Here is a 27,930-nt window from a genome sequence, read left to right on the forward strand (position 1 = left end):
GGAAAAAATTTATTTAAGTATATGGTGATATTGTAAAATTATATAAATGCAATGAGCATAATATTGATATATATCAATAACTCATCAAACCTTATTGTGTTATGGTTTGAACCAAATTTAGCAACTCAATGTTATTTGCGTATGCAGTGGCTTATAAACATTAAGATACCTGACGTTCTTATATATTGTTCATCCCACGTCGGTATATACAAATTTACATAATCAAAGAAAAATAAATAAATAATAATAATCTAGTTTTTTTTCAGAAAGAACTACCCACTTTGCACTCAGCATTTAACATTAATCAACACTCCACCAATTCACATATGCACGCAGTTTACAATTCAAAGTTCCTGAAAGAAAAACCAAAAAACATAACATAAATAAAAGAATGAGGCAACCATTCTGTTAAATGTCTTATGCTATCCGATTTTCCCAAATTACAACATGCTGTAGATGATAATATCCTTACATTTTCTAAAATGCGATACAAAGTTCAACTCTGCAGGAATGGCTTTGGCAATCTGCTTCTCTTTGTTTACATCACTGAATATTTGTTTTTACTTCTCTACATCCACAATAAATTCACATTATTTATAAGCTTCTCAATTGCCAAACTACATTCTTGCATTCATCAAAATAACTCAAACCTGAAACAACATCATATTTACACATGACAATACAAGTTCCAAACGACGTTCTAGAAAATTAGATCTAACTTGTCGATCAACACATAAACTTTTTCGCAAAGGAATTATAAACTAACTTATATCAAATTCTTATATTATCTTGCTGAGAAAAGTTGGTAAATTTATCACTACATAATTCTTGCTCAACTTATTAATTATGGAATTTTTCAAGCAAAAGTGTACAGGAGAAAGACTACCTTCAACTCTGACGAATCAGTGATGTACTTGAAAGGGATCTAATTGGTCCTCTTATCAGTGGAGCAACGTTGTGAATATTTTGGTGCTCCATGATTAGGTGAGAAAAATGGATCAAAAGTTGCAGTACCATCTGCCTCCTTCTTCTTCAAATCACCATCAATACCATTGTAATCCAAATTCTGCAAAATATTTGGAACTTGGCTATCAAAATTCTTCCCAATACTCCCCATTTCTAGGTCAAATTTATCTTTTGGATTAATGAAGTCTCCACTAAATTCCGAATGAAAAGATCCCATTACTGGAACATCATCTTCTGTTGTCCATTCTCGGAAATCGATCATTGAAGGTGGGATCTTTGTGAAGAAAATTTCCTTAAGATTCTTTGCCATCCCTTTATTGAAGGGGTTTTCCTTCTTATCATACCGGTACCGAAAATTTTCATAAGTTGTCTGTGAAAAAATCAAATACCAGAAAAGAAGAACTAAGTCCAAGAGTAGAAGACTGCGGATTTAGTTAATGTGCATCAAAAATCTTGTGGGCATGTAACTTGAAACTAAACTAAACTAAACTTTGATTTAGCAGGATTCATTATGAAGAGGAAACACCATTTACAAAATAAAAATACAATTAACTATCATAAGAACAAAATTAGAGATAGATTGAAGAAGAAAGAATTCTTCTCTCCCTCCCTCTTACCTCCTTTAATCATTATTCATCCTCTTATACATCCAAATAATATATAACATAAACTAGATACCAAGACAGGTAAACAAAATATAGTTATGAACTTCATCTGCATAATTCATCAAAAGTAAAGTATAAACTCAAGAACCTTGGAATTCTGTGTATGTTTTTAAACAACAGGAGAAGTAATTTCAAGAGCCAACTCACCTGGTTGAAGCACATGAGATAAAAGTGAAAAACTGTAAGCCCACCGACGAACCAGACTGCTATAAAGCAATATACTATGAGAACAACTGATAGTATATCTTCAGACATGATCATCAACAAACTGCCCTCCTGACGTAGGACATTCATGCAAGAAAAGAAAAAGACATATATGCACAAGAATGTCGAGGACGATATAAAACAAATGAAGAATGGATAATTGCGCTGCAGTCATTTCAACAAGAAAAGAAAGATAGTTAGTATCTTCCAACAATCAAATCTAATAGTAGACTGATTTTAAATTCGTTTAATTTCATGAGAAATATAGACAATCAGTGAATGTAAATCAAAGCAAGAAGAGGTTGGGGGAAACACATACTAGTCCAATGCATTGTCCCACCCAAGGACAGTGGTGATCAAACTTCTGAACACAGTTGTTGCAGATTGAGCAATGAGAAACTCGAGGTGGACGATACAACAAACAAGTGTCGCAGAACTTAACTTTAATCGATATGCCATTAATCATTACATCCCTAGTCCGAGGCAATTTCAAATTAAGATCTTTGTTGTTAACCCACTCCGTTGATTGAGTAATTTTGTCTAACGATTCATCCAGTTCAGGTGGCTGTACATTCCTTGGGATTATCCCCGGATCCCTACCTGAGGTTAAGAAGAGAAAAGAAAAATCCTGCAAGCATTCAATAACGTCAGAAAACTTCCTTAAACCAATAAAAGATTAAACTTGATTTTCATAACACAAAACCCACCAAAATCGTAAGAAGAAAGGCTCCAACCAATACAGGATAGTGATAAACAGGATTTTCCCGGTTGATTAACAACAACATTTTCAAGCAAAACGCCATTGCAGGACCTCCAATCATAATTGATGTTAAAACTAAGGATGATGCATCTGGACCAAAAATAAATCTCCCACCACATAAAAATTTCTGAGATCACAGAAAACAAAAACAAACACAAACCCGTATAAATAAATCGTCTAAAAACAAAAATCTCATAACCAAACAGCATCAAATATATAGAAAATGGGAAAATTCAAAATGATTACATTGTTACCCTTCCAAAGCTTATAGAGCCTCTTGGTTTTGGGTTTGGGAAGAGACGTATCATCATTTTCACCGGAAAAAGAATCATGAACCTGGGCATTTTTCTTACTCATTTTGTCTGCAAAATCTTTACATGAAAATAACAAATGCAGAAAAGAGTAGCATCCACCTAATTCCTACAACACAAAATCAAAAACAAAAACATGAAATTTTCAATTAAAGCGAATGAAAAGATATCAAACGCTTTAATTTTCCAACTGTTTTGTTTTGTTTTGATTTCTTTTACATTTCTCTCCGACTATATTTAATCAAAACATAAAACATAAAAATTAAAAATTAGCTCTGTTCAGTATTCCTTACCAGCTCGATTCTCTAACCAATTTTTACATTGTAGCGAGATTTTCGCGGGAAAAACCAATAAAATATTAATATAATATACCTATCTGCCGTTGACACCAGTCTTCGACATTATATTCGTGACAGTTATTTCATAACAATTTCCCAATTATTAAACTAAGAACTCATTTTGTTGGTTTGGTTGAAATGAAATGAACGGAAAATTGTCAAGTAATTAACAGATAATTATGGAAAAGAAGCAATACTTTCTCCAGATCCATAAACAATCACTTCACTTCTTCCAATTACTTGATCATATAGCATCAAATGAAATATCAATCATACTTTTTCTTTAAGAGTAAACGACATGTTCCCACCCAAGGTTTAGCGAACTAGCAAGCTTCCACCTATAGTTTCATAAATTCCAGATTTCCACCCTTAAATTAACACCGTTTTGTTCATTTAACAGTCAAAGGATAAAAACGTCATTTAGTAAATTCCAGATTCCGATTCCATGCACTCTTTTTTCCTTCACCGTGGCTCTCTCTCCCTCTCTCTACACTTTCATATAAAGATTTGTTTGTGTAAGCACTGCGTGATTCATATAAAATTTAATGTTTTCTTTTGAAAAGGATGGGGTGTTTGCCATAAATGGAACAAAGAGGGAGAGAGAGCCGCGGCGCTCGCCCGCTGGGTGGTTTGCGTGGTTGGGCAATAGGGAGTTGGTTGGGGAAAAAGTCGAGCAGGTGGTGGGTGGGGTGCAGGTGGAGGGCGTCGGCGGCAGTCGGGCCTTCTTAATCCAAAAACCAAATCAACACAACAAACACTCCAACAATCAATTAAAATCACAACCCAAACTGAAAAATCAATCAAACTCCGGCATCCATAAAAAACCCAAAAAAATCAATATATGAATCCTGTCAATGATGTTGACCTGTTCTTATGATGTTTTCTTAACAGAGCATTCCAGCGGTGCCAAAAATTAGAGATAATTACAATCCGGCAACATGGATGTTAGAAGTCACTTCGGTATCTGTTGAAGCAACACTTGGTGTAGATTTTGCTCAAATATACAGGGGTTCTGCTTTATATGTGTGAGTTCTATTACTATAGTTATTGACTGTTGGTATATTGTACATTCTCTCTTTGGCTAGAGTTGTTCAATCAAAACCTTCGCTTATTAACAGTAACTGGTGCCTGGAAAAAGGCATGTTTTTTTCATAAAAAAGATTTTCCAAATGACATTTTTCTTGTACACCTTTTATAGGAATAATAAGAAGCTTGTAAAACGGTTGAGTGCTCCACCTCCTGGTTCAAGAGATCTGCATTTTCCTACATCCTTCGCGGAGAATGGATGGGGACAGTTCAAATCTTGCTTATGGAAGCAAAAACTTGTCCTATTGGAGAAGTCCTTCATATAATTTCAGTGCAGGTGGCGGTCGTCGGCGGCAGTTGGGCCCTCTCAATCTAAAAATCAAATCAACACAACAAACACTCCAATAATCAATTAAAATCACAACCCAAACTGCAAAATAAATCAAACTCCGACATCCATCAAAAACCCAAAAAATCCAGTCACTTGCGAAATCGGCAACAGTGGGGATGTTGGCAGCGGGGAGTGTGGTCGGCGGTAGCTACCAGACGTTGAGGAGATGAAGAAGGTCTAGTCTCAGTCATTTTTATGTTTTCTTTCAGGAGAGAGAATTTTCTTGGGGACTGGAAGACAAAGAAAAAATGGAAGACGGAACTGGCGGGGAGAGTAGAGAAAAGAGCAACATGTTCCGGTTGGTTGGGGATGAAGTTCGAAATCGTAATATAAGTGGGAGGGTAGTTTAGTAATAACTCCTTTTGAATCTGTATCAGAATCTAACCTCCGTTAACAATGTTAATATAAGGGTGGGAATTGGAATTTATGAAACGAGGGGTGGAAATTCATTTCGCTTAACCTTGGGTGGGAACATGTTATTTACTCTTTCTTTAAAACAATATATTTAATTAAGTAAATTATTTCAAGTCATATAAATTTTAATTTAATTAATTCAGTTAACCAATATTATTTTTATAATTTTATGTAACTATATAAAATTAAAAAAATATCATGTAAATCGTTTTATAAAATTTGATTATTATTTTATGTTTTTGTATAAATATTTTTATTTTATCTATAGTTAAACTTAATATATAAATCTTTCTTTAGAGAAAATACAACTAAGCGAGGATTCATTCATTGATTTTGCCTTAACAAAAATAACTATGTCCAAATTGAAGAACAATTCCATAACGTTTTCACGTAAACAGAACATTATAATTGCATCTATTATTGATGTAAACTCCAGAGTTGAACATTGCAAATTTCCAGCATGAACTAACTCTAATTAATCTAAAAACAATCAATCTAATTCTAAACTAAACACATATGAAATGAAGCCGATTTCCGGGTTTGTTGAATCTTTCATGAGCGCAACAAATCATATGAAGTGAATGAATGTGGAGAGACTACAACTTCCATATTCTTGTCAACATAGTTTAAAATAATTAATACTAAGTTTTAAAAGAAATAATCCAAGAATTTTAATAACAAATGAGTGATACCTTGTTTGGCTGGTTGAAGGAATTTTCATCCATCAATTTATCAGATGTGAGCAGAGTCTCTGTTGATCCAGATGAGTTTATGGATCCATCCACTGATATCTCAAGTTTTAATTCATCATCACTCCCGAAATTCACAACCTGCAGGTAAAATTTTCCACAACAATCAAACATGTCCAAACACATAATCTTCATTTCCAACAGCAACATATCTCAAGTCAAAAGGTTCAGGAAGTCCCATAGCGCTCGTTTAGAGCCCCATGTAGAGCTTTTGCAAACTCAAGACCATCAAGTGCTTCCTGCAGCAATGGAAACATATGGCATCAGTTATATATATGTTATTGCTTGTTGATGCGTGATTCTTACACCAACTAATCGACACGTGTGTAACGTTGATTGGTTAGGAGACACACGTGATTATGGATAGAAAATGTGAAATGAATGCAATAAAAGCTTTTTAAAGTGGTTCAGATGCTAAGGTAGCAAGTCCTACGTCCACTGATTTGTATTAGTAATGTGGGTCAAGTCGCAACAGCGGACTGACTTACAAATGATTAGGAAAAGTTTGCAAGAGAGAGAGAGAGTTCAAGTGTAAAAATGGCCGAATCCCCTTAATGAAGGGGTCTTCTCCCTTTTATAACCAGATGAGGGCGTGTGATCATCATTAAATCCATGGATTGGTGTGAGTGTCAGGATATAATCTGGCTTTACGTCCCATTGCCCCCTTCCCAAGCTGATTTCACATGATTTATTGCCGGGAAATGGACGCGTGGGAGCTCCATAGCGCTTGGCAGGCCTGACGTGTACCTATCTTTCCACGTCAGCCCTTGTTTTCCCAGGCATAACAGAAGTCCCCTAGTTTTCAAGGTTTGAGGATCGAACCTTGGAAACTAAGTCATGTCACGATTGGAGGTTCTGGTTATTTCGACCTGAACGGAAGAAGCTCGGGACACGGCCTTTTGCGAACACAACCTCGCATTCTGCCCAAACGACCTGACAGTCATCATCCTAGCGACCTAGATTCGTCGGACGTTTCTTATCGTGCCTTAGGGTTGGAGATTCAATGAACCTGTTTCCGCACTGTCAGGCGCTCTGCACGTGTCAAAGCGTCTGGCAGGCGCATTAAATGCGCTGTGTGTTGACCCAGCGTTGTTTTGACAGCATTAATTACACGACACATTTGAAACGATGACCATCATCACAGCATTGAATGCGACGTAGGGCGCATTTAATGCGGAGAGAGAGAGAGGGCTGTCCTTTCGATTCCGAGAGGTGGTAACCGTCGGTTCGCAGTCCATATAAAAGCCCAAACTTTTCAGATGAAGCCACCAAAATCCCTTCTGCCTCGAGCGACAAATTTTTGCAAACCGAAAGTTCTTCTTTTCCGATTGGCGCCTCTCAGATATCTGAAACAAGATCTGTTCTTGGTCATGCCCCCTAAAAGGTAAGGTCTTCTTCTTTCTTCCCCCCTCTTTTTTTTTTTTTTTTTGTTTGGTTGGTGGGCAATGGCGTTGGGTCTCCCGGTGTTTCACCAGAGACGCGACGCCGTCGTCGGATTCGAGCAGTGGATGGCAGCTCGGGTTACTGTTAGGGTTTAAGGGATTTGTCCCATGCCGCCGTGCGGGACATGCGATAGCTAAAATGACCTGTCTGTTGGTGTTGCAGACTCTGGAATGGAACCGTCAACGTCCAGACCCAAGGAAGCGGCCAGTTCGTCCTTGCGGGACGTTCCCGAGGACGCATCCCTTGATGTCTTCTCGGTTCTCACCCAAGAAGAGTTCAATAGGATAAAAAAACAGTTCGACGTCTGCGCAGAGGTGTTCCTCGACCACACTCGGTCGTCACGGCATCCTTCCGAAGGCCTCGCTGCGATCTCTGAAGAGATCTTCAAGGGTGGAGGGATGATTCCTTTCCATCCTTTCATCAGGTCGGTCCTGGATCACTTTGGGATCGCACCGATGCAGTTGACGACAAACGCGTATGTCATCGCCGTCGCGATGTACATCGCGTGCCGTGAAATGGCTTGGGCGAGCCAACGGCGGTGGAGCTCGGTATCGCCTACTATCTCAAAAAGACTAAGGACAAGGATTCCTATTACTTGTCCCGGCGACCTACCATCACCGAAGGGATACATAGCTATCCCAGCAACGCGGGGGCCTATAAGACAAAATTCTTTTTTTTCTGCTATGACGGCCACTGCCGTTTTCAGAAACCAAGTAGGTTCTTCTTCGCTAGGTTCATTGTCTGTTTGTTTGCTTTCTCATAACGACCTGCCTTCTTTTGCAGTTAACAAGATGACCAGCCAAGACCTGCTTGACGACCCAGACAGGCTCGTGTCTTTTGGAGTCCTTCCCAAGGAAAGCCGGGACGCGAGGAAGCTCGTGACAACCGCGAACTTGCGGAAGTACGGTTTCATCAGTAACAATGTGTCTTTGGAGCCCCTAGAAGGTAAGTTACACTGATTCCCTTCTGGTCGCAGAATAACTTTTGCTTACTAATGTACTTGCATGCAGCGACTATGCCTCCGAAAGAATCCAAGCAGCCTCACCGAGCACCGTTTGTCTTCCCTCGATCGAGGAGAGAGAGAGCGACCGAAGCTGCTCATCCCATTACAGCATAACCGGTGCGAACAGCCGTGCCTTCCCAGCCCCGTCCTGTGCAAGAAGCGACCAGGACATAACATGTCGCTCAGACACCACCTGCTCGCCCAAGGCGGAAGGCTCCAGCCCAGAGGTTGAAGAAGAGGAAGCAGATTCAGGTCGACGAGTCAGAGACCGAATCTGAGGAAAAACCCTTGAGGTCGCGACATGACTCAAGAAGGAGGTCGGGCAAGGAACCCGCAGACGAGACGATCACTGCCGACAAGGCGAAGGCACGCTAGTGTTGGACTCGTTGGGGAGCCTGCCCGAATACCTGCAGCCGATAGTCTATTCTTTGCTCGAGTGTGGGCTATCGGAGTTATATGATGAGTTCGTCGATACGGGCGACGACTTGATGACCACGTCGTTTCAACATCTAAGCAAGGTAAACGAACTGCTCTTAAAGCTTCTCCACCGTTTTTATTCTAATTCACTTCTTGCTCGCAGGCTTTGCTTGCGATGAGGATGTCTATGGAGAAGACTCAGCTAGGGGCCGCAAAGGGGGCAAGCGACCTAAAGGAGGAGGTCGCGAAGCTCAAACAGAACCTGGAGTCCGTCGAAGCGGAAAGAACGCAAGCATTCGAAGCGGCGAACAGGTACCTGAACCAAAAGGATGCCGCTCTACGAACAGTAGACTTCCAAAAGGCGGAGCTTGAGCGACGTGCGGAGGAAGTAAAGGAGCTTCAGAGGACAACTGCTAGGCTCTCCAAGGAGGTCGGAGAGAAGGACCAGGAGCTCCAGACGACCTCCATATGGGCTCAGCGAGCTGAACAAGAAAGGGAGGCTTCCGAAAAGGAAAGGCTTGCTCTGGAGGCCGAACTTCAGGAGAGTCGGGAAAGAATCGCTTCACTGACTGAAGAAATGCGTATCCAGTCAGAGGAGATCGAGGATAAGGACGCCGACTGGGCAATCGGGTCCATCTATGCCCTGCGACCGAAGAACCCAGATCTGGATATTTTCGACCTCCCAGAGGGGTGGCAAGAGACCTTGCGGATTCTGGCGGAGGGAGATGATCAGGCAGCAACGGCCACCCAAAGATTTGACCAGGCAGAGGGTTCTGGTCCTGCTTCGAAGGATCCCCCCGACTAGCCATAGTGCAATGAGTCTGACTCCATTAGAATAGGATCTTAATTTTTGTTGTGAATAAATAAAAATACATTTTGCTTTCAATTGTTGTTCGCTTTATCATATATAAGTGCATTTTACAATTCAGGTTACATAGGCGATATTACATGTGAATCGTTACAAGCGAACAGAATAAATGCGAACTGCTTAAGCGAACAGAATAAACTTTACAACAAAAAAGGGGGAACTAACAAAATCAAAAAACTGATCTATAATGAGAGCTGAGTTCGGGATTACTGATAGTATGGCTGGAGGTGCTCGGCATTCCAAGCTCAGGGTACTTTGGAACCGTTCAATCTTTTGAGATGGTAAGTCCTCGGTCTGATCACCTTGTCGACCCGGTACGGTCCTTCCCAGTTAGGTCCTAGTACCCCCGCACTTGGCTCCCTGCTTCCGAGGAGAACTTCTTTTAGCACAAGGTCTCCGACCTGGAAATCTCTTCGCTTGACCTTTGAATCGAAGAACCTTTTCGCACGTTGCTGGTAGGCTGCTATCCTTAGCGAAGCCTTGTTGCGGTGTTCTTCAACGAGATCAAGACTTGCCCTCATAAGTGCTTCGTTTTCAACCTCATCGTACAAGTCTCTCCGAAGAGAACCAGTTCCCACCTCCATGGGAATCATTGCTTCACAGCCATAGGCTAGCGAAAAGGGGGTTTCTGAGGTAGAGGTTCTTGGAGTTGTCCTGTACGCCCATAAGACTTCGGGGAGATCGTCAGCCCAATTTCCTTTGGCTGCCCCAAGCTTGGCCTTCAGAGTGTGCTTGATGGTCTTGTTGACAGCTTCAACTTGGCCATTCGCTTGCGGTCTGGCGACTGAGGCGAATTTTTTATGGATGCCCAGCTCGTCGCAGAACTGCTTGAACTCCTCATTATCAAATTGCTTTCCATTATCCGAGATGAGGGTGTGGGGAATTCCGTAGTGGCACACTATATTCTTGAAAACGAAGTCTTTCAGCTTTCTGGTCGTGATCGCGGCTAGCGGTTCAGCTTCTACCCATTTTGTGAAATAATCTACCGCGACCACAGCATATTTGACCCCTCCCTTTCCAACTAGCATGGGACCGATAAGGTCGATCCCCCACATGGAAAATGGCTAGGGGCTAGACATCGTTATCAGCTCGTGCGAGCAGGCTCGCGGAATGTTCGCGAACCGCTGACACTTATCACATTTCTTGACAAAATTGTGCGTATCTTCTTGGATTCGGGGCCAATAATATATCTGACGAACAACCTTGTTCGCAAGAGATCGAGCAGCTGTGTGATTTTCGCAGATCCCTTCGTGGATTTCCCTCATGATGTAGTCTGCTTCTTCACTGGTTACACATCGGAGGAGAGGGGCACTGAATCCTCTCCTGTACAGCTGGTCCCCGATGAGTGTGTAACGAGCAGATCTTGCTCGTAGGACCCTTGCCTCGACCTTGTCGCTTTGCAAGGTCCCGTCCTTGAGGTACTGGACAATGGGAATCATCCAGGAATCCTGTTGAGTCACATTTACGGCCTGTTCGGTTGAGCTGATAGTTGGAGCATCGACGAAACGAACAGGAATGTTATCTGGAGCCTCTGAATCCAACGATGAGGCTATCTTTGCTAGGGCGTCCGCTATAGAATTGCTCTCTTTGGGGATCTGAGTGATTTCAAAGTGCTTGAACGACCCGAGAGCGGTCTTAGCTTCTTTCAGGCAGCGGACCATGTTCTCTTCCTTGGCTTGGTATTCCCCTAAAATTTGGTTGATGACCAGCATAGAGTCGTTGTAAATGCTGATCGCGGTTGCACCCATTTCTTTGGCAAGTCGCAACCCGGCGAGCAAGGCTTCATACTCAGCCTCATTGTTGGTCGCCTTAAACCCGAACCGGAGAATACCATGAATTCGAGCCCCCTCGGGGCTTACAAGGAGAAGACCCGCACCGGCTCTTTTCCTGTTTGATGACCCGTCAACGTAGGGATTCCAGGTCGACAGGTTTTGAATACTTTCCTGCATGACTTTGCTAGGTTGTTGCTCGCTTGGGAGATAGGAAAATTCTGAGATGAAATCTGCAACGGCCTGCCCTTTAATGGTCGACCTGGGCTTGTACTTCAGGTCGAACTAGCTTAATTTTATGGCCCATTTGAGCAGTTTACCCGAGGCTTTTGGTTTCTGGAGGACCTGCCTTAGGGGATAATTAGTCATTACGTGGATCGTATGGGTGTAGAAGTAAGATCGCAGCTTTCTTGATGCGATCAGCAGAGCAAAGGCTAGTCGCTCCATTTCCAGATACCGCATTTCGGCATCCGACAGGCGCTTGCTCGCATAGTACATTGGCCATTGCGCCTTTTCCTCTTCCCGTACCAGAGCTGCACTGACCGCGAACTGAGATATGGACAGGTAGATGAGCAGGATTTCCTGTGGAAGAGGCTTAGAGAGGAGAGGTGGCTTCCCGATGTGTTCTTTTATACTCTGGAATGCCTGTTCGCATTCAGGAGTCCATTAGAATTTCTTATTGGCCTTCAAAACATTGAAAAATGGCAAGCAGCGGTCTATTAGCCTTGATATGAAGCGACTAAGTGTCACTATCCGCCCATTTAGACTCATGACCTGCTTCTTGCTGGTCGGGCTCTCCATATCGAGCAGAGCTTGGATCTTTTCGGGGCTTATTTCTATGCCCCGCTGATTAACCATATATCCCAGGAACTTTCCTGACGATACCCCGAACGAACACTTGAGAGGGTTCAGCTTCATTCTGTACAGTCGGAGGATGTCAAACATCTCAGTGAGATGTGCAATGTGTTCTGAGGCGGTCTGGGATTTGACCAGCATGTCGTCCACATAGACCTCCATTGTCCTTCCGATCTGGTCGGAGAACATTCGGTTAACCAACCTCTGATAGGTCGCGCCTACATTCTTGAGGCCGAAAGGCATAACTTTGTAACAGTACAGCCCCCGGTCCGTAATGAAGGACATATGCTCCTCATCTGGCCCATACATCGGGATTTGATTGTATCCCGAGTATGCATCCATGAAGCTTAACAGCTCGTGCCCCGAGGTGGCATCAATGAGCTGGTCGATTCTCGGCAGGGGGAAGCTGTCTTTCGGGCAGGCTTTGTTGAGGTCGCTGAAGTCAACGCAGGTCCGTCACTTGCCGTTTGGCTTCTTTATCAGGACCGGGTTGGCAACCCAGGTCGGGTAGAGAGCTTCTCAAATGGACCCATTTCTGAAAAGGTTTTCCACTTCTAATTTTAGTGCGGCGTACCGCTCTGGATCCATCGCCCTTCTTTTCTGGCGAACCGATTTGGCTTCACTGCTGACATTTAATGAGTGGCAAATAATGTCCGGGTTGATCCCAACCATATCTGCATGCGACCAGGCAAACACGTCAATGTTTTCCCTTAAGAAGCTTATCAGCTCGGAAGCGAGCTGAGGGCCGAGACAGCTTCCAATCTTCAACACCCGGCTCAGCTCTTTTGGATCAATTGAAATTTCGAACAGATCCTCAACCGGGCCACTGGGAGGGATTTTCTGGATTCACGGATCTATGTTATCCTCCGCTGGATCAGGCTGTGGTTCGATCCGGCTGATCGCCATAACCTGGCGAGGCACACATCGCATAATGCTCTTTCCCTTGCCTGCCATCGCACCGCTTTTACGAAGCATTCGCGAGATGCGCTCTACGATCCGCTCACTTCCCCTATCCCCGTTGGAGTGGGGAACTTCATCTTGAGGTGATATATAAAAGTGACTGCCTTGAAGCTTCTCAACAGAGGTCGCCCCAAGATTCCATTAAAGGCCGATGGGCAATCCACGACCAAAAATTCGGTAACCCTAGTCACCTCGTCGTAGTCGCCGAGCGTGATTGGTAGCTGGATCGTTCCTTTGGGGATCAGGTGATCCCCCGTAAAACGGTAAAGAGGCATCGAGGCTGGCTTCAGGTCGGCCTCGTCTAGGTTCATTCTATCGAAAGCGGCCTTGAACAGGATGTTCACAACGCTTTCGTTGTCCACAAGCATTCTGTAGACATTATGGCACCCTATCAAGGGCCTGATTACCAGGGCGTCCTCGTGGGGATGGTGCAAGCGAGCTGCTTCCTTCTCGCAGAAGGTGATCGGCTCCTCCTTTCGAGCCTTTTGCGGTCGCTGCGAAGTGTTCATTACCCTGATCAGGTCGTGATATGCTTCGTGAGCGTACCTTTCTTATGCACCTCGCGTGTTTCCCGCGAGGTGCGGACCTCCGAAGATTATGTTAACACTGTTGTACCCGCTGCGATTACGACGCTTTTTCTTCTGCTCCCCTTGGTTCTCTTTTGGAGAGTCATCAATATACTCTTTGAAGTGCCATTTCTTGATGAGCTCCTCGATTGCCTGCTTTAGAGCTCGGCATTCATCAGTGTGATGCCCGTTATCCCGATGGAAACGGTAGTATTTTTTGCTGTTTCTGGCCGTAGCAAATGTTTTCATGGGTTCCGGTTCACCGAGCAGGCTGGCCTCCTCGGATTTGTCAAGGATTGCAGATATGGACACGTTCAGCGGAGTGTATTGACTTCTGTCCCGGTCGCGACGAGGAACAGGAGCATAAGACTTCTTGTGCTCATAGCGGGGTTTCTTCCCTTTTCGCTGATCATCAATGTCTCCTTTGCGATCAGCTCTCCTATTTTCTCCCCGACCAGACATATTGCTCGAAGTGCCGTGATCGCGATGGTAGAGTGCCGCCAATGAATTCTCTATTCGGAGATACTTTTCTGCAAGGTTGTAAAATCTAGTGAGGGAAACATCGTCCTCAGCCTGCAGTTCTTTCCACAGGTCGGTTTGCAGGCGAACTCCAGCTATTATAAGTGTTCGGATGGACTCTTCTGGGGCATGAGCCACCTTGTTGAGTTCCCTGTGGAAACGGTCGATATAAGATTGCAGGGATTCGTCTCTTTCTTGTCTTATGTTGCTGAGGTAGCTCAAAGGCATCGAAAACTTTCGATTAGCTTGGAAATGCCGTAGGAATGTCGTGCTCATCTGAGGCCACGAACTGATCGATCCCGCTGGGAGCGACCTCAACCACCGCTTAGCGTGAGAAGTCAGCGTCACGGCCAAACAACGGCATTTTGCAAGATCCGAAACCTGGTGGAGCTCCATCAGGTCGTTGAACTCATATAAATGATCCTGCGGATCATGGTTCCCATCAAACGGCCGCATATCGGGCATTCTGAACCCCGGTGGGAGTGGAGCAGCTAGCACTTCGGGAGAGAAAGGGGATGCAGAAGTGACCTGGACCTGTTCGTTTTGCTGCTCGCTTAACCTGTCCAGAGCTCGCTGTAGCTCCTCAATTTGTGGTAACGGAGCCAATTGGGGATTGCTCTCACCCATGCGAGTCCGGCCTTCGCGATTACGGTTCAGGAAAGTCCAGAGGTCAGACTCCTCTTCGCCTCGGCCGGTATTTTCTGCAGCACTCGACACACGCTGACTAGAGGCGTGTGAAGGCGAAGGATTGTGCGGGGCGTTTTCACGACCCTCGCGGTGGTACGAACTGCCCCGCGAGGTGTGGGGACCACCCGCATGATAGCGATTAGGATCGTTCTGCTGGTGGTGACAGGAATCATCGCGCCCGGCACCTTTGCTTGGGTTCACCTGCGACGTGGCATGGGACAGCTCGGGATTCACTTTTTCGTCGAGTCTCAGCTTTGTCGGCACCCTGCTCGGGGCGCGGTTTGTGTTCACTGGTCCTTGGAAGCCCGTAGGCTTACTTTTTGCCACTTGCTTACCCTTACGCCTACGCGCTGCAGTGCTCGCGGCACGGGTTATTTCCCTTTGCCTCGCTTTCGCGCGACCTGCAGGCGTTTTTGGCGGTTGCACCGCCCCAGCTGTTGTAGATGACATTCCTTGGTCCAAACGGTCCAGCCTCTGGTTGACCGTCTGGAGAGTATTATCGAACCTCTCCAGGTAGCTTCTGATGGCGGGGTCAAGCTGCGAAGCTACCGAGATATCCCCCGCAACATTTTGTGAAACTGGAATTATCCTGGAAGGGGTATCCCCTTGGGTCAAAAGGACTCATTCAGTGCGCTGATTAGCTTGCTCAAGTTCAAATTGGCGGGCCGTTTGTTGCTGTAGGACCAGTAGGTTGAAGATTCTCCTGATGAAGGATGAATACTAAATCAGGCCCTCCTTCTAGCGCCAAACTGTTGATGCGTGATTCTTACACCAACTAATCGACACGTGTGTAACGTTGATTGGTCAAGAGACACACGTGATTATGGATAGAAAATGTGAAATGAATGCAATAAAAGCTTTTTAAAGTGGTTCGGATGCTAAGGTAGCAAGTCCTACGTCCACTGATTTGTATTAGTAATGTGGGTCAGGTCGCAACAGCGGACTAGCTTACAAATGATTAGGAAAAGTAAATACAAAGTTTGCAAGAGAGAGAGAGAGAGAGTTCAAGTGTAAAAATGGCCGAATCCCCTTAATGAAGGGATCTTCTCCCTTTTATAACCAGATGAGGGCGTGTGATCATCATTAAATCCATGAGTTGGTGTGAGTGTCAGGACATAATCCGGCTTTACGTCCCATTGCCCCCTTCCCAAGCTGATTTCACGCGATTTATTGCAGGGAAATGGACGCGTGGGAGCTCCATAGCGCTTGTCAGGCCTGACATGTACCTACCGTTCTGACGGGAGCAGGTCACACTGCACCACGTGACTTTCCACGTCAGCCCTTGTTTTCCCAAGCATAACATTGCTCAACCAACATATTTCAGTTACATATATGCTATCAATCATGTAAGTAATTGATATGAAGTGGCAAAGTGTAGCAGTTCAGGATGTTGATATTGCCAAAGTATGTTGAGAGAAGAGAAAAGAGGAAAAGATTTCTGTATAAATCTATATAGTGCTAATTTATACACTTTTTGTAATTGTAAAAATGGAAAACAATGAATACAATTAAATATAATTATTCAATCAATCACATAAATTATGGATTGATTGAATGAGATAATTGCTCCAGTATGAATCAAGGAATTTGTGCATTCCATATTTCGTCAAATCAAACAACAAAACTTGCAGACTTACTTGTACAAAAGGTTGGAGATCGTCGCTATGGGCGATTCCTATCAAAAAAGAAAAAAATAGAAAAAGAAATGTAACAATAAAGGCTAATAAGAGGATCATAAACAGTAAAGGTGATTACCCATGTTAAATACCCAGATTGGCAATGTACCAAGGTCTTCAGTTAGCTGAATAAAAGATTATTTTATTAGCTATATATCATAAAGAACATATAATGAACGTAAGAAGTAAATTAGTAAAATTAACTCAAGGAGGATGACCTACTTGAAGAAACTCAAAATAACCCATTCCATCATCAGTCTAATACTTCCATACATCACCATAATGCCCAGGCCTCTCCGCCCATGGTCCAACTGTTTCTTTCCACCGTAACGCATTTTTCATATAATCACCTTCAACAAAACACCCACCTGGAAATCTCATGAATCGTGGTTTCATATCTGCAAGCATTCTAGCAAGATCTTTTCTAAATCCATGTCCCTGTGTCTGTGGGCATGGATCGATCCATATGACCCCCTTTTGCGAAGTTGTCAATTGAAGTCTTGCTTTTGGATCTGTTTCTTTGGCTTCCAGAGAAGTCCCCATCTTGTCCAATTTGAAACGTCTGAAGCTACAGCACTGCAAGGAAAAGAAATTAAACTCTAAAACGCATGAATAAACAAAAATCTAAAGCATAGAAAATTATGGAAAATTATAATGCTTACATAATGTTAGTCGTGGCCAACGTTTGCGACCCATTTGAGCTTTTGTATGTTCTAAACGAAACAATAGAAAATAATAGTAAGATTGATTGAAAATAACATTAATCACACATAATAGGTAGATTTCTTACCATTCCCCAAAATCCTGGGTTATAAACACCAACTCCTCCTTCTGGACACGTATTATTGCCTTGACTATCACAAAGCACCTCCAATTTTAGTGCAATCTTATTTTTCTCGAAGCATGATGAATTATTAGTTGAAACTTGAAGAGATGATTCATCCCCAATAAGACCCCAAGGGGTAATATTTATGGATGTGTCTTGGCTTTCAGCTTGAAAACCTGAAATAAATTAAACCTCATCAAATCAAATAAAAACAGTTGTAATATATAATGAATAATGGCTAATATATTGAAAAATTAAATTAAATTAAATTTAAGAATAAGAAATTACCTCTATTGCTCACAAGCTCTGCCCACAATCCAACAGTACCAGCATGATTGATCTCCTAAAGAGAAAAAGGAAAAAAGAAAAAGACAATAATAACCAGCATCTACAGATAATTCTGCAGGTGTCTGATTTGCACCAGCGGCATCAACTCTAAACTGTCTGGCGGAGACACAACAAGCTCCAAGGAAAAAATAAAGCAGGAGAACACTGCGAGCCATTTTGCTAGAAGCCATAACCTGATTAATATGATAAGAGTACTAAGAAACCTCTTATCTATGGACTGGATAAACTACCGCTTTAGCTGGGTAAGTGTAACAAAATTAGAAAAGGGATCGCATGAGAAGTTTTTAAAACTGTTCATTTATGTAGTTATTATAATGATAGATAATTACAATTAATTGTGTCAGATATGTATGGTTAAATTACTATATTTTAATTGATGACATGCTATTATTTTGAATCAGATTACATTCCTTTCTATACACTAGGACGACAATTCATCTTAATTCTGAAGAAATCTACTGTTACTGCATGGGAAATGGGGAAAGTATATTGTTACTGCATGAGAAATATAAAATAGAATCTAACACTGTTAACGTTCTCCAGAGTCATGGAAGAAAATTTAGAATTTGACTATTATACTTAGATGCCATAAAAACCCATTCACCTGACAAAAAACCAATTTATCATCTGTAACTTTTAATGAGGCCAGTACCTTTTCTCAGAAAATTAGGTATATCAGTTATTGTTCAGCCAAAAAATAAATAAATATATTTATCTTTGAGGCTTCTGTGAAATTAATTGATTTCTTCTTGTACAACCTATATCTGGTTTAACCAATTATTGTGTTAGGATGTTTGACTTGGATCTATGAGAAATTCACCTTATTAGAACAGTTGTCATCTAAATAAATATTCTTCAAACGACTTAGTTGCAACCCAAGTCTCAATGCTACATGTGTCTTTAAGAATTTATTGGCTACATGAAGACACCATTGGCAAAACCAATTCAAGAAATCCCCATCTCATATTTGAGAAAGCAAAGAATCGCATTTGGTGGATTAAATCAATGCTTAAGAAAAAAAGAAACCTGGAAACAAATAGGAACAAGTATACATCCTTGCTTGAAACAATAGATTTTAAGCAGGAACTAAGAAAAGAAACAAGAGCATTTGTAGATAGATCTGGTGGCTTGAAACATAAGGCATGCAACAGATATTATTTACACTAACCGTAGGTATATAGAGTCATTGTGATTATTGCATACAAATACATTTATTCCTAATGTGTACATTTATTTCTTAAATAGAGGATCTTGAGAATGAATCAGTTTCTTCCATCTTGAGAGAGACTGATTCCTTTAACAAATCGAATGAAGTGAACGAATGTGGAGAGATAACAACATCCATGTCCTTGTCAGCGTTTTCAAGTAGTATGCGGTTCGGCACCACCTGCATAAACAGAGTTGAAACCAAAAAAAAATTAACACTGTTGACAGAAATAACTCAGCCTCTTGATAAATTTTATTCCTTAATAGTCTATTTGGTTTTGAAGAAGTCAATGCCACATTCAAAAATTATAGAAACGTACTAATACAAAACTAACCAGTACATAGAGAGATATATTGGCAATGCAAAACCAATTGTTGTGAGAAAATTAATCTAACTATTAGTGCAGACCAGAATGAAATCATTATATATGCGGTTTATATGAACCATAAGCAAGTATGATATTCTTTTATCCTCTGTGATATTAAGATATCAGTAAAACATCAGAGGAAGAACCTGGAATCTATTTAGTTGGACAGAACAATCTATTCTTATCAGTTGAATTTCTTCGGTTTTTCTGTTTCAGTAACATTTTCATTTTGCCTTTTCTAAAAGTAAGTGTCATGACCCTCATTGGCTACAAAACAAAACAATTTGTGCAATCAACACAACTGATCAGGATACGGCCATTTCTTCAAATCTTAGACTTAAGCCTTGTTAGTGAACTGTTCTAAATGTGCAAAGCACCCAAGTTCAGATAAAATCGAATTGATGTATGGATAAACAGATTCACATTAATTGATGCCAGCTCACCATCCACTCAAAACGGCTTATCATTTCCTTCATTAACCCTAAACCCGAAAGTACATAATAGATTAAAGGTAAAGGTAAAAATATAACCAGGACCAAATTTAGAAAGCAAATATATACCTTGTTCGGCTCCTTGAAAGAATTCTCATCCATCAAATTACTAGATGTGAGAACAGTCTTTGTTGATCCAGATAACTTAATGGAGTTTGGGTCTAACCCATCCACAGATATTTTGAGTTTTACAGAATTGTTCCCAAAGTTGACAACCTGCAAGTTATAATTTCCTGAAAATCAGAACTAATCCACAGGAATTAAATACAACTACATCCTCATTTTGGTGGAGGAATTTGGAGGTTGGGTAACTTAACAAAGATTAAGAAAAATACGGATTAACATCATTAAGAATCCTACACAGTTTGGTTAAAATGATGGAAATTGCCAACCAAGAAAAGAAAATGCAAATTCTTAAAACAAGCATGTTGAATGCAAGGTTTGATATCAAATGTGGTACTGATTGCTAATAACTTATCGGTATAACTTAATACAAGCAGTTTGTTACTGTTAAATAGAAGATACTACATGCACATGCAGAAGCCTCTAAAGAGTTCTGTAAACATTTTCGCAAAGAATATGACTAGATATGAAAAGGACACATATAGTGGATTTAATATAAATCATAAACTGAAGATTGTTAAACAGAACATAAATTGTAATAGAAAAGACCTTTATTGTCAAGTAATTTTTCTCATCCTCCGAGTTTTGCCAAGCAATTGCAGATGCAATAATTGAACTAGAGGAATTTGTTTGGAGAGTTGCATTTAGAAGAGTTGCACCACTTGACTCTCTAAAAAATTGTTGCACCCAATAGCTAGGAGTTCCATAGACATGAGAGGAGTTAAAGACAATCGCATCTGGATTCCACCTACGAAAGGGTTTTGCATTGTCAGAGTAACCCACAGAAGAAAAAGATAATTTTGTTATTTCTTACTCATAATTTAGAGATGAAAAAACGAATGTAGAAGTACCGCCTGTCATTGGAATTCACAAAAAGTGGTGCATAGCTTGCCATTGAAACAACATCACTGTAACAAAAGAAAGCAGTCATCAAAATATTGTCATCATTTTAATGAGCTTTCTGCAAAAGAGCTCCTCTTGGAAACGATGATAAGTTGTCAAACTTGTGAGGTAGATGTATGTTTCTAAAACAATCGTTCATGCAAAACAATTCCCAAAAGTAGGGGCCAAAAAGAGTCACACTAAGAGTTTTATGATTATTAGCACACCTGTTCTTTTCTAGACCAAGAAGGAACCCAGCTTCGGCAAGTGCTGCCAAAAGGCTTCCCGTGCCAGCATCTTTTCCAGTCACAGCATATTCACTAACAAAAGCCTACATAACATTGAATCACAATAAGATTCTCATGTATTAACCAAATCCAAATTCATTGGTCACAGAGAGGCAAACACCTTTGGACCATCGCGTGATGTATGGTCAAATTGATGAGCCATAGAGAACAAGCTACTGGCAGATGTATAAACCTAGTTAAGAATCAGAGAAAAAGGATAAGGTTAGTTCCATGTTATTGAATAAACCCAGACATCTATGTCATAATCCGAAAAAAAAAAAAAATTGTGAAATTAAAAGCAAAATCATTTGTTATATAAACATTGCATCAAGGATTTTACATGAAAATCATAGAATTCAGCAGGATGGTCCAACTGATGAGAAGATCCATCACAATTTGAAATCATTCCTATGTCTGGATAAGCAAGTTTTATAGCTTCATAAAACTTGAGGTAGTTTCCTGGCCAAAAACAAAACATAAAAACAATTAAAAACATAAAAACAATTAAAAACATAAAGATCATAAACAGTTTATTGAATCATATGAGAATGCATCACAGGCAAATAATTATAGAAATTGACAAAAGATCATTTAATGAACATAAAACATGATAATGGAAAGTAATCATTCAACTCAAAAGCTTTAGGTTACAGGTTAGTGGCCAACCATTGAATTAACAACCCTTGTTTGTATTGAAATTATTACCAACTTTCGTTCACATTAGGTATCTATAATTATTCAATCCATAAATACATTTTTCCTAATGTGATAATAGTATAGTTCAACCACCCATTATGATGACACACTTTTCAATGATTGATCAACTTGAAATTCAATGATTGTGAAGAGTAGAAATAAATAATAGAAAACAAAACAAATTAACTAGAAAAATATGCAAACCTCTATAGTTCTTTTTCCCACAATCTTCATTCCCAATAGCAACATATCTCAAGTCAAAAGGTTTAGGGTGTCCCATTGCTGCCCTTACAGATCCCCATGTAGAGTTTGGGTCACCTCTTGCAAACTCAATACCATCAAGGGCTTCCTGCAACCGAAACAAATAGTATAAAAAATGTCTTTTTAACCTAAAAATTTACAAGAATGATTGTAACAGAAAAAAGAGAGACTGAGAGAGAGAAAATAATTTATACCATATGAAAGGTGCTACTGAAATCAATTGCACATATTACGTTATAATTAATAAGTAATTATCTGAAATGGTTATTGCACTCAAAAAAAGAAAAGGGACTACTTTGTATGTCATATCATTTCTCCTCAACAAACTGGGATAGAAGGAGATTTAAAATTCCTAACATCAAACTAGAAACATTACTGGCACATCTCTACTCATGCATGTCCATTATCTGAATTAAATTGTAAAGAGCACATTCAAGTGAAATTTAGTCACACTCAAATCCTCAACCATGCATTAAAACCTAAAAATGAAGCAAGTCAAGATCAGTACTTTAAAAGATCCAAATATTACTTTATTTTCGTCATATTTTTTAACTGCATTATTTTTTTAAGAAAAAAAAGAAGCACCAATGGATGTAGTTTTTTGAGATTAATGTCATATTATGAGCACAAGATAAACCCTACGGGAAAAGAATATGAATGTTGTAATCCACCAACATGCCTTACTCTACCGTACACCAACCCACAGCTTGAAGAAACATTAAAGTCCATTCTCCATCAGAAATGAACAAGAACCCTTATGCAATGCAATTTGAGTTCATTGGTTGATTGCTAATGTCAAGTCACAAACACAACAGTTTATACTTATTTGTTATCTTATACTCACAAAACAGATGAGGTTATGTGGTATCAGATCAGCTTCTTTTGCATTTGTAGTAATTCAAATAAAAATATAGTTGTCATGCAACAATCAAGCAATTGCACACAAACCTGAACAAATGGTAGGACACTAGAAGTATCAACTTGATCTTGATGACTGATTCCTGTAAAAATTACAAAACACAAGAGAAAAGAAAATAAATCAATCAGTCTAATGGGAGGAAAAAAATAAGGTAGTTGGGAATTCAAGCATATGTATCATTACCATTGTTAAACACCCAAATCGGCAATGCACCAATGTCTTCAGATAACTACATGAACAAGTAATTTTATTATATTTTCTAGTTAAGCAACATGAAACTCTTTCGAGTTATAAGAGGTCAATAAAAACTTCATCTACAAAAAAAAGGACATAACACCTACTTGAAGAAACTCATAATAACCAATTCCATCATCTGTCCAATACATCCAAACATCACCAAAGTGTCCAGGCCTCTCCTCCCAGGGTCCGATACTCTCTTTCCAACGAAATGCATTTCTTAACCATTCACCTTCAACAAAACATCCACCTGTTGCAACATAATTGGAAAATACAGCATTATTAAAATTTCAACTTTTATGCTGAATTTCTGTGAATTTAACAAAAATAACTACAACACCTGAAAACACACATGAAATAATCCCAACTGAGCTGAGAACTATATACACAAATAAATTCTTAAATACCTGGAAATCTGAGGAATCGAGGTTTAATATCAACAAGCATTTGAACAAGCTCATTCCGAAAACCATGTCCCTGCACCAGGATAAAGATGCTGAAACTTATATACATGCAGAATGTAATTATTAAGTCATAGTAAGAAAAACTTTGAACACAGTACAAATAAAAGCAAATCTCTAAACATGTAGTGCTGCATTTGATTGTTTTCATATATTATTCAACTTCAAAAGAGACTAAAGGCGAATTAAAAGTTAGTTTGAAACCAATTTTATGCTTAATAATAACATTAAGGAACTCCAAGAAGAATTCACAACAGCATGTAGAACACAAGAACCATACAAGGACAGCATCAAGAAAAAGAACAGTTAAAAACCACAATTTGAAATCCAAAAACTGCACAAGCAACCAGGAAAAAGTAAATATAGTGGAAACAGTGAGCCAAAAAAGTAAAAGAAAATTCATTAACATCTCCATCTTGAGAAATTAATAGAATGTTCTCTGCAATCCCTCTCCTCCACAAATGCTGCGACAAAAATAAAGGAATCAAACACAAAAAAAATAGCTATCTAATTATTCCCAGATAATCCATTCCAACTAGCCAATAGTTCAATAACCACCATACCACAGTGAATTAAGGAAAACATCTACCAAAACCTCTTGTGTATGCTTGTGTTCAAATATTTTGTTGCTAACTTCCCTAGGTAATTAGCATTCATAAACATCAATTTCAAATCAACATAAGTTAGATAAGTTCTAGGCCATATGTCACATAACAAGACCAATTGTGGCCATCAGGTATAAAAGCCAATGGTTAATATAATATGGGAATGGTACTAAAAAAGGGAATAGCTAGGTTGAAAAATACATAATCCCCTCATAGAATCAAATGCGCAATCTGGATATATCAACCAAAATAAAAAGCCCCTATTATAAACTCTTCAGCAAATAGAGTTTAACATCTTTACAACATGAAGGGATTTGTACCCTAACTAGTTTATGAAGAAACTTTAAAGCCACTCCTGGTAAAGAGAACTCAAATGAAAGCAAAAAGCTCGTGACACATTGGAGCACAATAGCAGCAAAAGTTAAAAGGCAACAAGACAAGTTATACCTATCTATACCAAAGAAATGTTTTCTAGCATAAGTCTTTTCATTTAATGAGGCAAATGAGTCATTGGAAACAGAAAAGTAAAATTAGTACCTTGTGGGTGTCCAAAGGCATAGCTGATACTTGATCAATCCATATCACCCCTTTTTTGGTAGTTGTCAATTGCAGCCTTGCGTTATGATTTGTTTCTTTGGCTTCCAACGAACTTTCCACTTTTGTCCAGTTTGAAACATCAGAAGCAGAAGCTCTGCAAAGGAAAAAATATAAAATCTAAAGCTTGCATGGACAAGAGTCTATAGGAAAAAGAAAACCATTGTACTTACATGATTCTGGCATTAGCCAGCGTTTGCAACCCATCTAAGCTCGTCAGTGACAAAGATAGATTAACGGATCCCAAAGAACGGATATAAAAAACTATTTTGTAGGTCTTGCCTTGTTTGATATCCTGAAGGAAACAAAAAGAAAAAGAAGATAGAAGAAATCAGACCGAAGATTTATAAAATTACTTAGCAGAAATTAAGAGGAGAGGTTAGGAGTACTGTTTCCTAAACAACTAGAACTCAACTGACATAAAATAATGTTGACACTAGAATGTACAAAGAAAATGATTTTATTCCAACCATATGAAATATACAAAACATGAGAATACGAAAATAATATTTTTATACAATAGATGTCAATTCATTCTCACCATGCCCCAGAATCCTGGATTATAAACACCAACTCCTCCAGTTGGACAAACTTTACTACCTTGGCTATCACAAAGCACCTCCATTCGAAGTGCAATCTTGTTTCGCTCAAAGCATGAAGAGCGGTCCGTTGAAACAATTAGAGATGACTCATCCCCAATAATAGACCATGGATCAATATTTGAGGGAATATTTTGGCCCCCAGCTTCAAAACCTGAAATAAAAGCTTCAAGAGAATCCTCATACACAATATTTGAAAACAGTTTTGATATAATAAAAGGCTTAATAAGCATTATTTATATTATAACTCCAATAGACAATGGCTTCCTTATCGCTACTACAAAATTGATATACTTTCTTAAATCCCTTTTTCAATGAAATTTCCCAGCCTTTAATAATTTTAAAAATCACCAAGAAGATTAGACACAATTTTCTAATGAAATTCAAATAATGTTTATGGTATGCAAACAAGAGAAACTACAAACAGTGCAAAGATAATGTTGGTAAGCATCAAATCTGAGAATTTGATTAGTGTTCAACCAAATTGTTGACTGCTTTCAAAAACCCCAAATCACCATAAAAACCAAAAAGTAATGGGGTGGTTGCACAAATATAACCTCCAAACGTTTAACCAAGGTAATAATGGGTAAAACAAGGAACTGCTTGCATATAAGTGACACTAGGAATAAAACATCCATCAATCAACAATCAATTTCTACTGACACTCTGTTAAAAACCAAAATATGTTCACAATTCTTTGTGTAAATCTAAGGATATCAAGGTGTAATGATTAGCATGGAGAATTCTTTATAGACAAAAAACATATTCAAAATATAGATAGCACTAGAGCAGACCTGTAAACTATCTTTTTGGTTTACAATGATGAATCTCAAAGTTGCTTTATATCTCAAGTTATGAAATTTAAACTTAAAACATCAGAATGTACTAAGCAACCCTCCTCTTTTTCTTATGCACGAAAAATCGTCAATTAACCACATAACTTAAGCAGCCAAGCATTCAAACTATTACAGAAAAGTTATTCTTTTTTATCAATTTTCAGAAATAGAAAAAGATTGGAAAATGACCTCTGTTGCTCACAAGCTCTGCCCACAGCCCACCAGCACCTGCATGGTTGATCTCCTGAAGAAAGACAAAAATCAGAACAATGCTAACTCTAAGAACAACATCCCATCAACCATTGGAAAAGAATTCTAAATAAACTTTAGTTCAAAAATTAGTTCCTATCAAACTGACAATATTTTTAGCAGCATAATAAGGTAAAACCAAGAGGCATAGAGTTCATGTAAGCAATAAAGATATTATATGTTCAAAGCAGGCCACTGCAATTCCTCACTGAGTATATAATTTCGTGCCCACATGCTTATAAATACAGGCATACACATTAATGTGTAGCGTATGTGTGTCTTCTCACATAAAAAGATAAAAGATATAGCATTAAACCAAAATCAAGATGCACAAAAGTAAATATAAAAATAGGAAACAAGTTATAAATTCTAAGAGCAACTAAAAAACCAACTTTAAGTAAAAGTAATTTTTCCAGCAGGAAAAGCAATAACTAACCTCAAAGAATATTCCAAATAGTGTATCAGGTATTGGCCGCGTTTGCGAAGCATTTACAAACAGTCTTGCTGTCTGGTTTGCATCAACTCCAATTGCAAAACACTGGGACAGCAAACAAGTTCCAAGGAAGAAGCAGAGCAAAATAACACAATAAGGGACTTTGGTAGCAGCCATTACTCACCACATTCAATTGCAATGTTTTCACAACAGCCTAATAAAGCATGATAAAAATACAAATTCAGTTATCGTAATGACAAAACAGCTAATGCAGTTATATTTATCAATTACAAAGACAACCCCACAACCGAAAACAAAAGGAGAAAAAAAAATAATAATAATGTGATCAATCGCATAAAAAGCAGCATGCTCTGTTTATACTCACACAAACTGTTATAACCAAACAGAGAAAATATAAGACTGATGTCATCATCATAAAATTTGAAGTCAATAAGTCAAGTGTATTAAAAAAAAACATGAAAAATCAATCATTAATCACAATTAGAGTGTTTGATAGATAGTTAGAGAGCAACAAAAGAATCAATAAAACAAACCCAGATGAAAAACAACTATCAAAGTAGAAACAACCGAATAGAAAACGGTAAAACTAACAGAAATGGAACAAACCCAGAAGGAATAAACATGAAAGCAATGATTTTTGAATAAAAGTAAGAAATAATTATGAAGTATGAAGACAAAAGGTGAACCTAAATGATTGAAGTGTTGGTTTGCGGTGGTGTTGACTGGTGGGTAATTGACGAAGGAGGTTTTGAAGTTGGAGTTGGAGTGGATATAAGACAGATTAAACATTTATATATATAAGACCTCGTTTTGGATTGTTGCCTTGCTTGGAAGTAAACAGAAAACAATAATCTACTCCGACTTTGGCAGTGGATTACAAGGAACTTGTGACACTTGTGGA

At 39.5% G+C, this 27,930-nt stretch overlaps 2 protein-coding genes and 1 long non-coding RNA gene across 4 annotated transcripts; all 3 read right to left on the reverse strand.

Annotated features, from left to right (window-relative positions):
- Nucleotides 1–497: 497 nt before the first annotated feature.
- Nucleotides 498–6,887, reverse strand: LOC116138848 (probable protein S-acyltransferase 1). The gene is made up of 8 exons (XM_031424508.1): nucleotides 6,834–6,887; nucleotides 5,768–5,905; nucleotides 2,842–3,015; nucleotides 2,543–2,722; nucleotides 2,155–2,463; nucleotides 1,779–2,000; nucleotides 887–1,336; nucleotides 498–568 (listed from the first exon to the last, which is right to left on the reverse strand). Exons 1-7 carry the CDS (start codon nucleotides 6,885–6,887, stop codon nucleotides 926–928), a joined length of 1,488 nt encoding a protein of 495 aa, XP_031280368.1. The 3' UTR covers nucleotides 498–568; nucleotides 887–925.
- A 9,574-nt stretch (nucleotides 6,888–16,461) lies between these two features.
- LOC116138940 lies at nucleotides 16,462–17,541 on the reverse strand. Its single transcript, XR_004129369.1, has 4 exons — nucleotides 17,378–17,541; nucleotides 17,250–17,300; nucleotides 16,810–17,163; nucleotides 16,462–16,712 (listed from the first exon to the last, which is right to left on the reverse strand). It is a non-coding gene; the product is annotated as an uncharacterized LOC116138940 (long non-coding RNA).
- Nucleotides 17,542–18,770: 1,229 nt separating this feature from the next.
- On the reverse strand, nucleotides 18,771–27,896 carry LOC116138870 (alpha-L-arabinofuranosidase 1-like). 2 transcript variants are annotated; one of them, XM_031424535.1, is made up of 18 exons: nucleotides 27,716–27,896; nucleotides 27,012–27,222; nucleotides 26,516–26,570; nucleotides 25,433–25,644; nucleotides 25,065–25,186; nucleotides 24,835–24,988; nucleotides 23,639–23,708; nucleotides 23,336–23,481; nucleotides 23,178–23,223; nucleotides 23,024–23,076; nucleotides 22,019–22,163; nucleotides 21,459–21,577; nucleotides 21,240–21,311; nucleotides 21,059–21,162; nucleotides 20,801–20,857; nucleotides 20,499–20,697; nucleotides 19,896–20,042; nucleotides 18,771–19,148 (listed from the first exon to the last, which is right to left on the reverse strand). In XM_031424535.1, the coding sequence occupies exons 2-18, from the start codon at nucleotides 27,183–27,185 to the stop codon at nucleotides 18,999–19,001; spliced, it is 2,025 nt and encodes a 674-aa protein (XP_031280395.1). In that variant the 5' UTR covers nucleotides 27,186–27,222; nucleotides 27,716–27,896; the 3' UTR covers nucleotides 18,771–18,998. The 2 variants fall into 2 exon arrangements, with proteins under 2 accessions (XP_031280395.1, XP_031280396.1); XM_031424536.1 differs by lacking the exon at nucleotides 27,716–27,896 and adding an exon at nucleotides 27,636–27,692.
- Nucleotides 27,897–27,930: the final 34 nt, after the last annotated feature.

This window comes from Pistacia vera, unplaced genomic scaffold, assembly GCF_008641045.1.
Source record: "Pistacia vera cultivar Batoury unplaced genomic scaffold, PisVer_v2 Contig344, whole genome shotgun sequence".
NCBI lineage: Eukaryota > Viridiplantae > Streptophyta > Magnoliopsida > Sapindales > Anacardiaceae > Pistacia > Pistacia vera.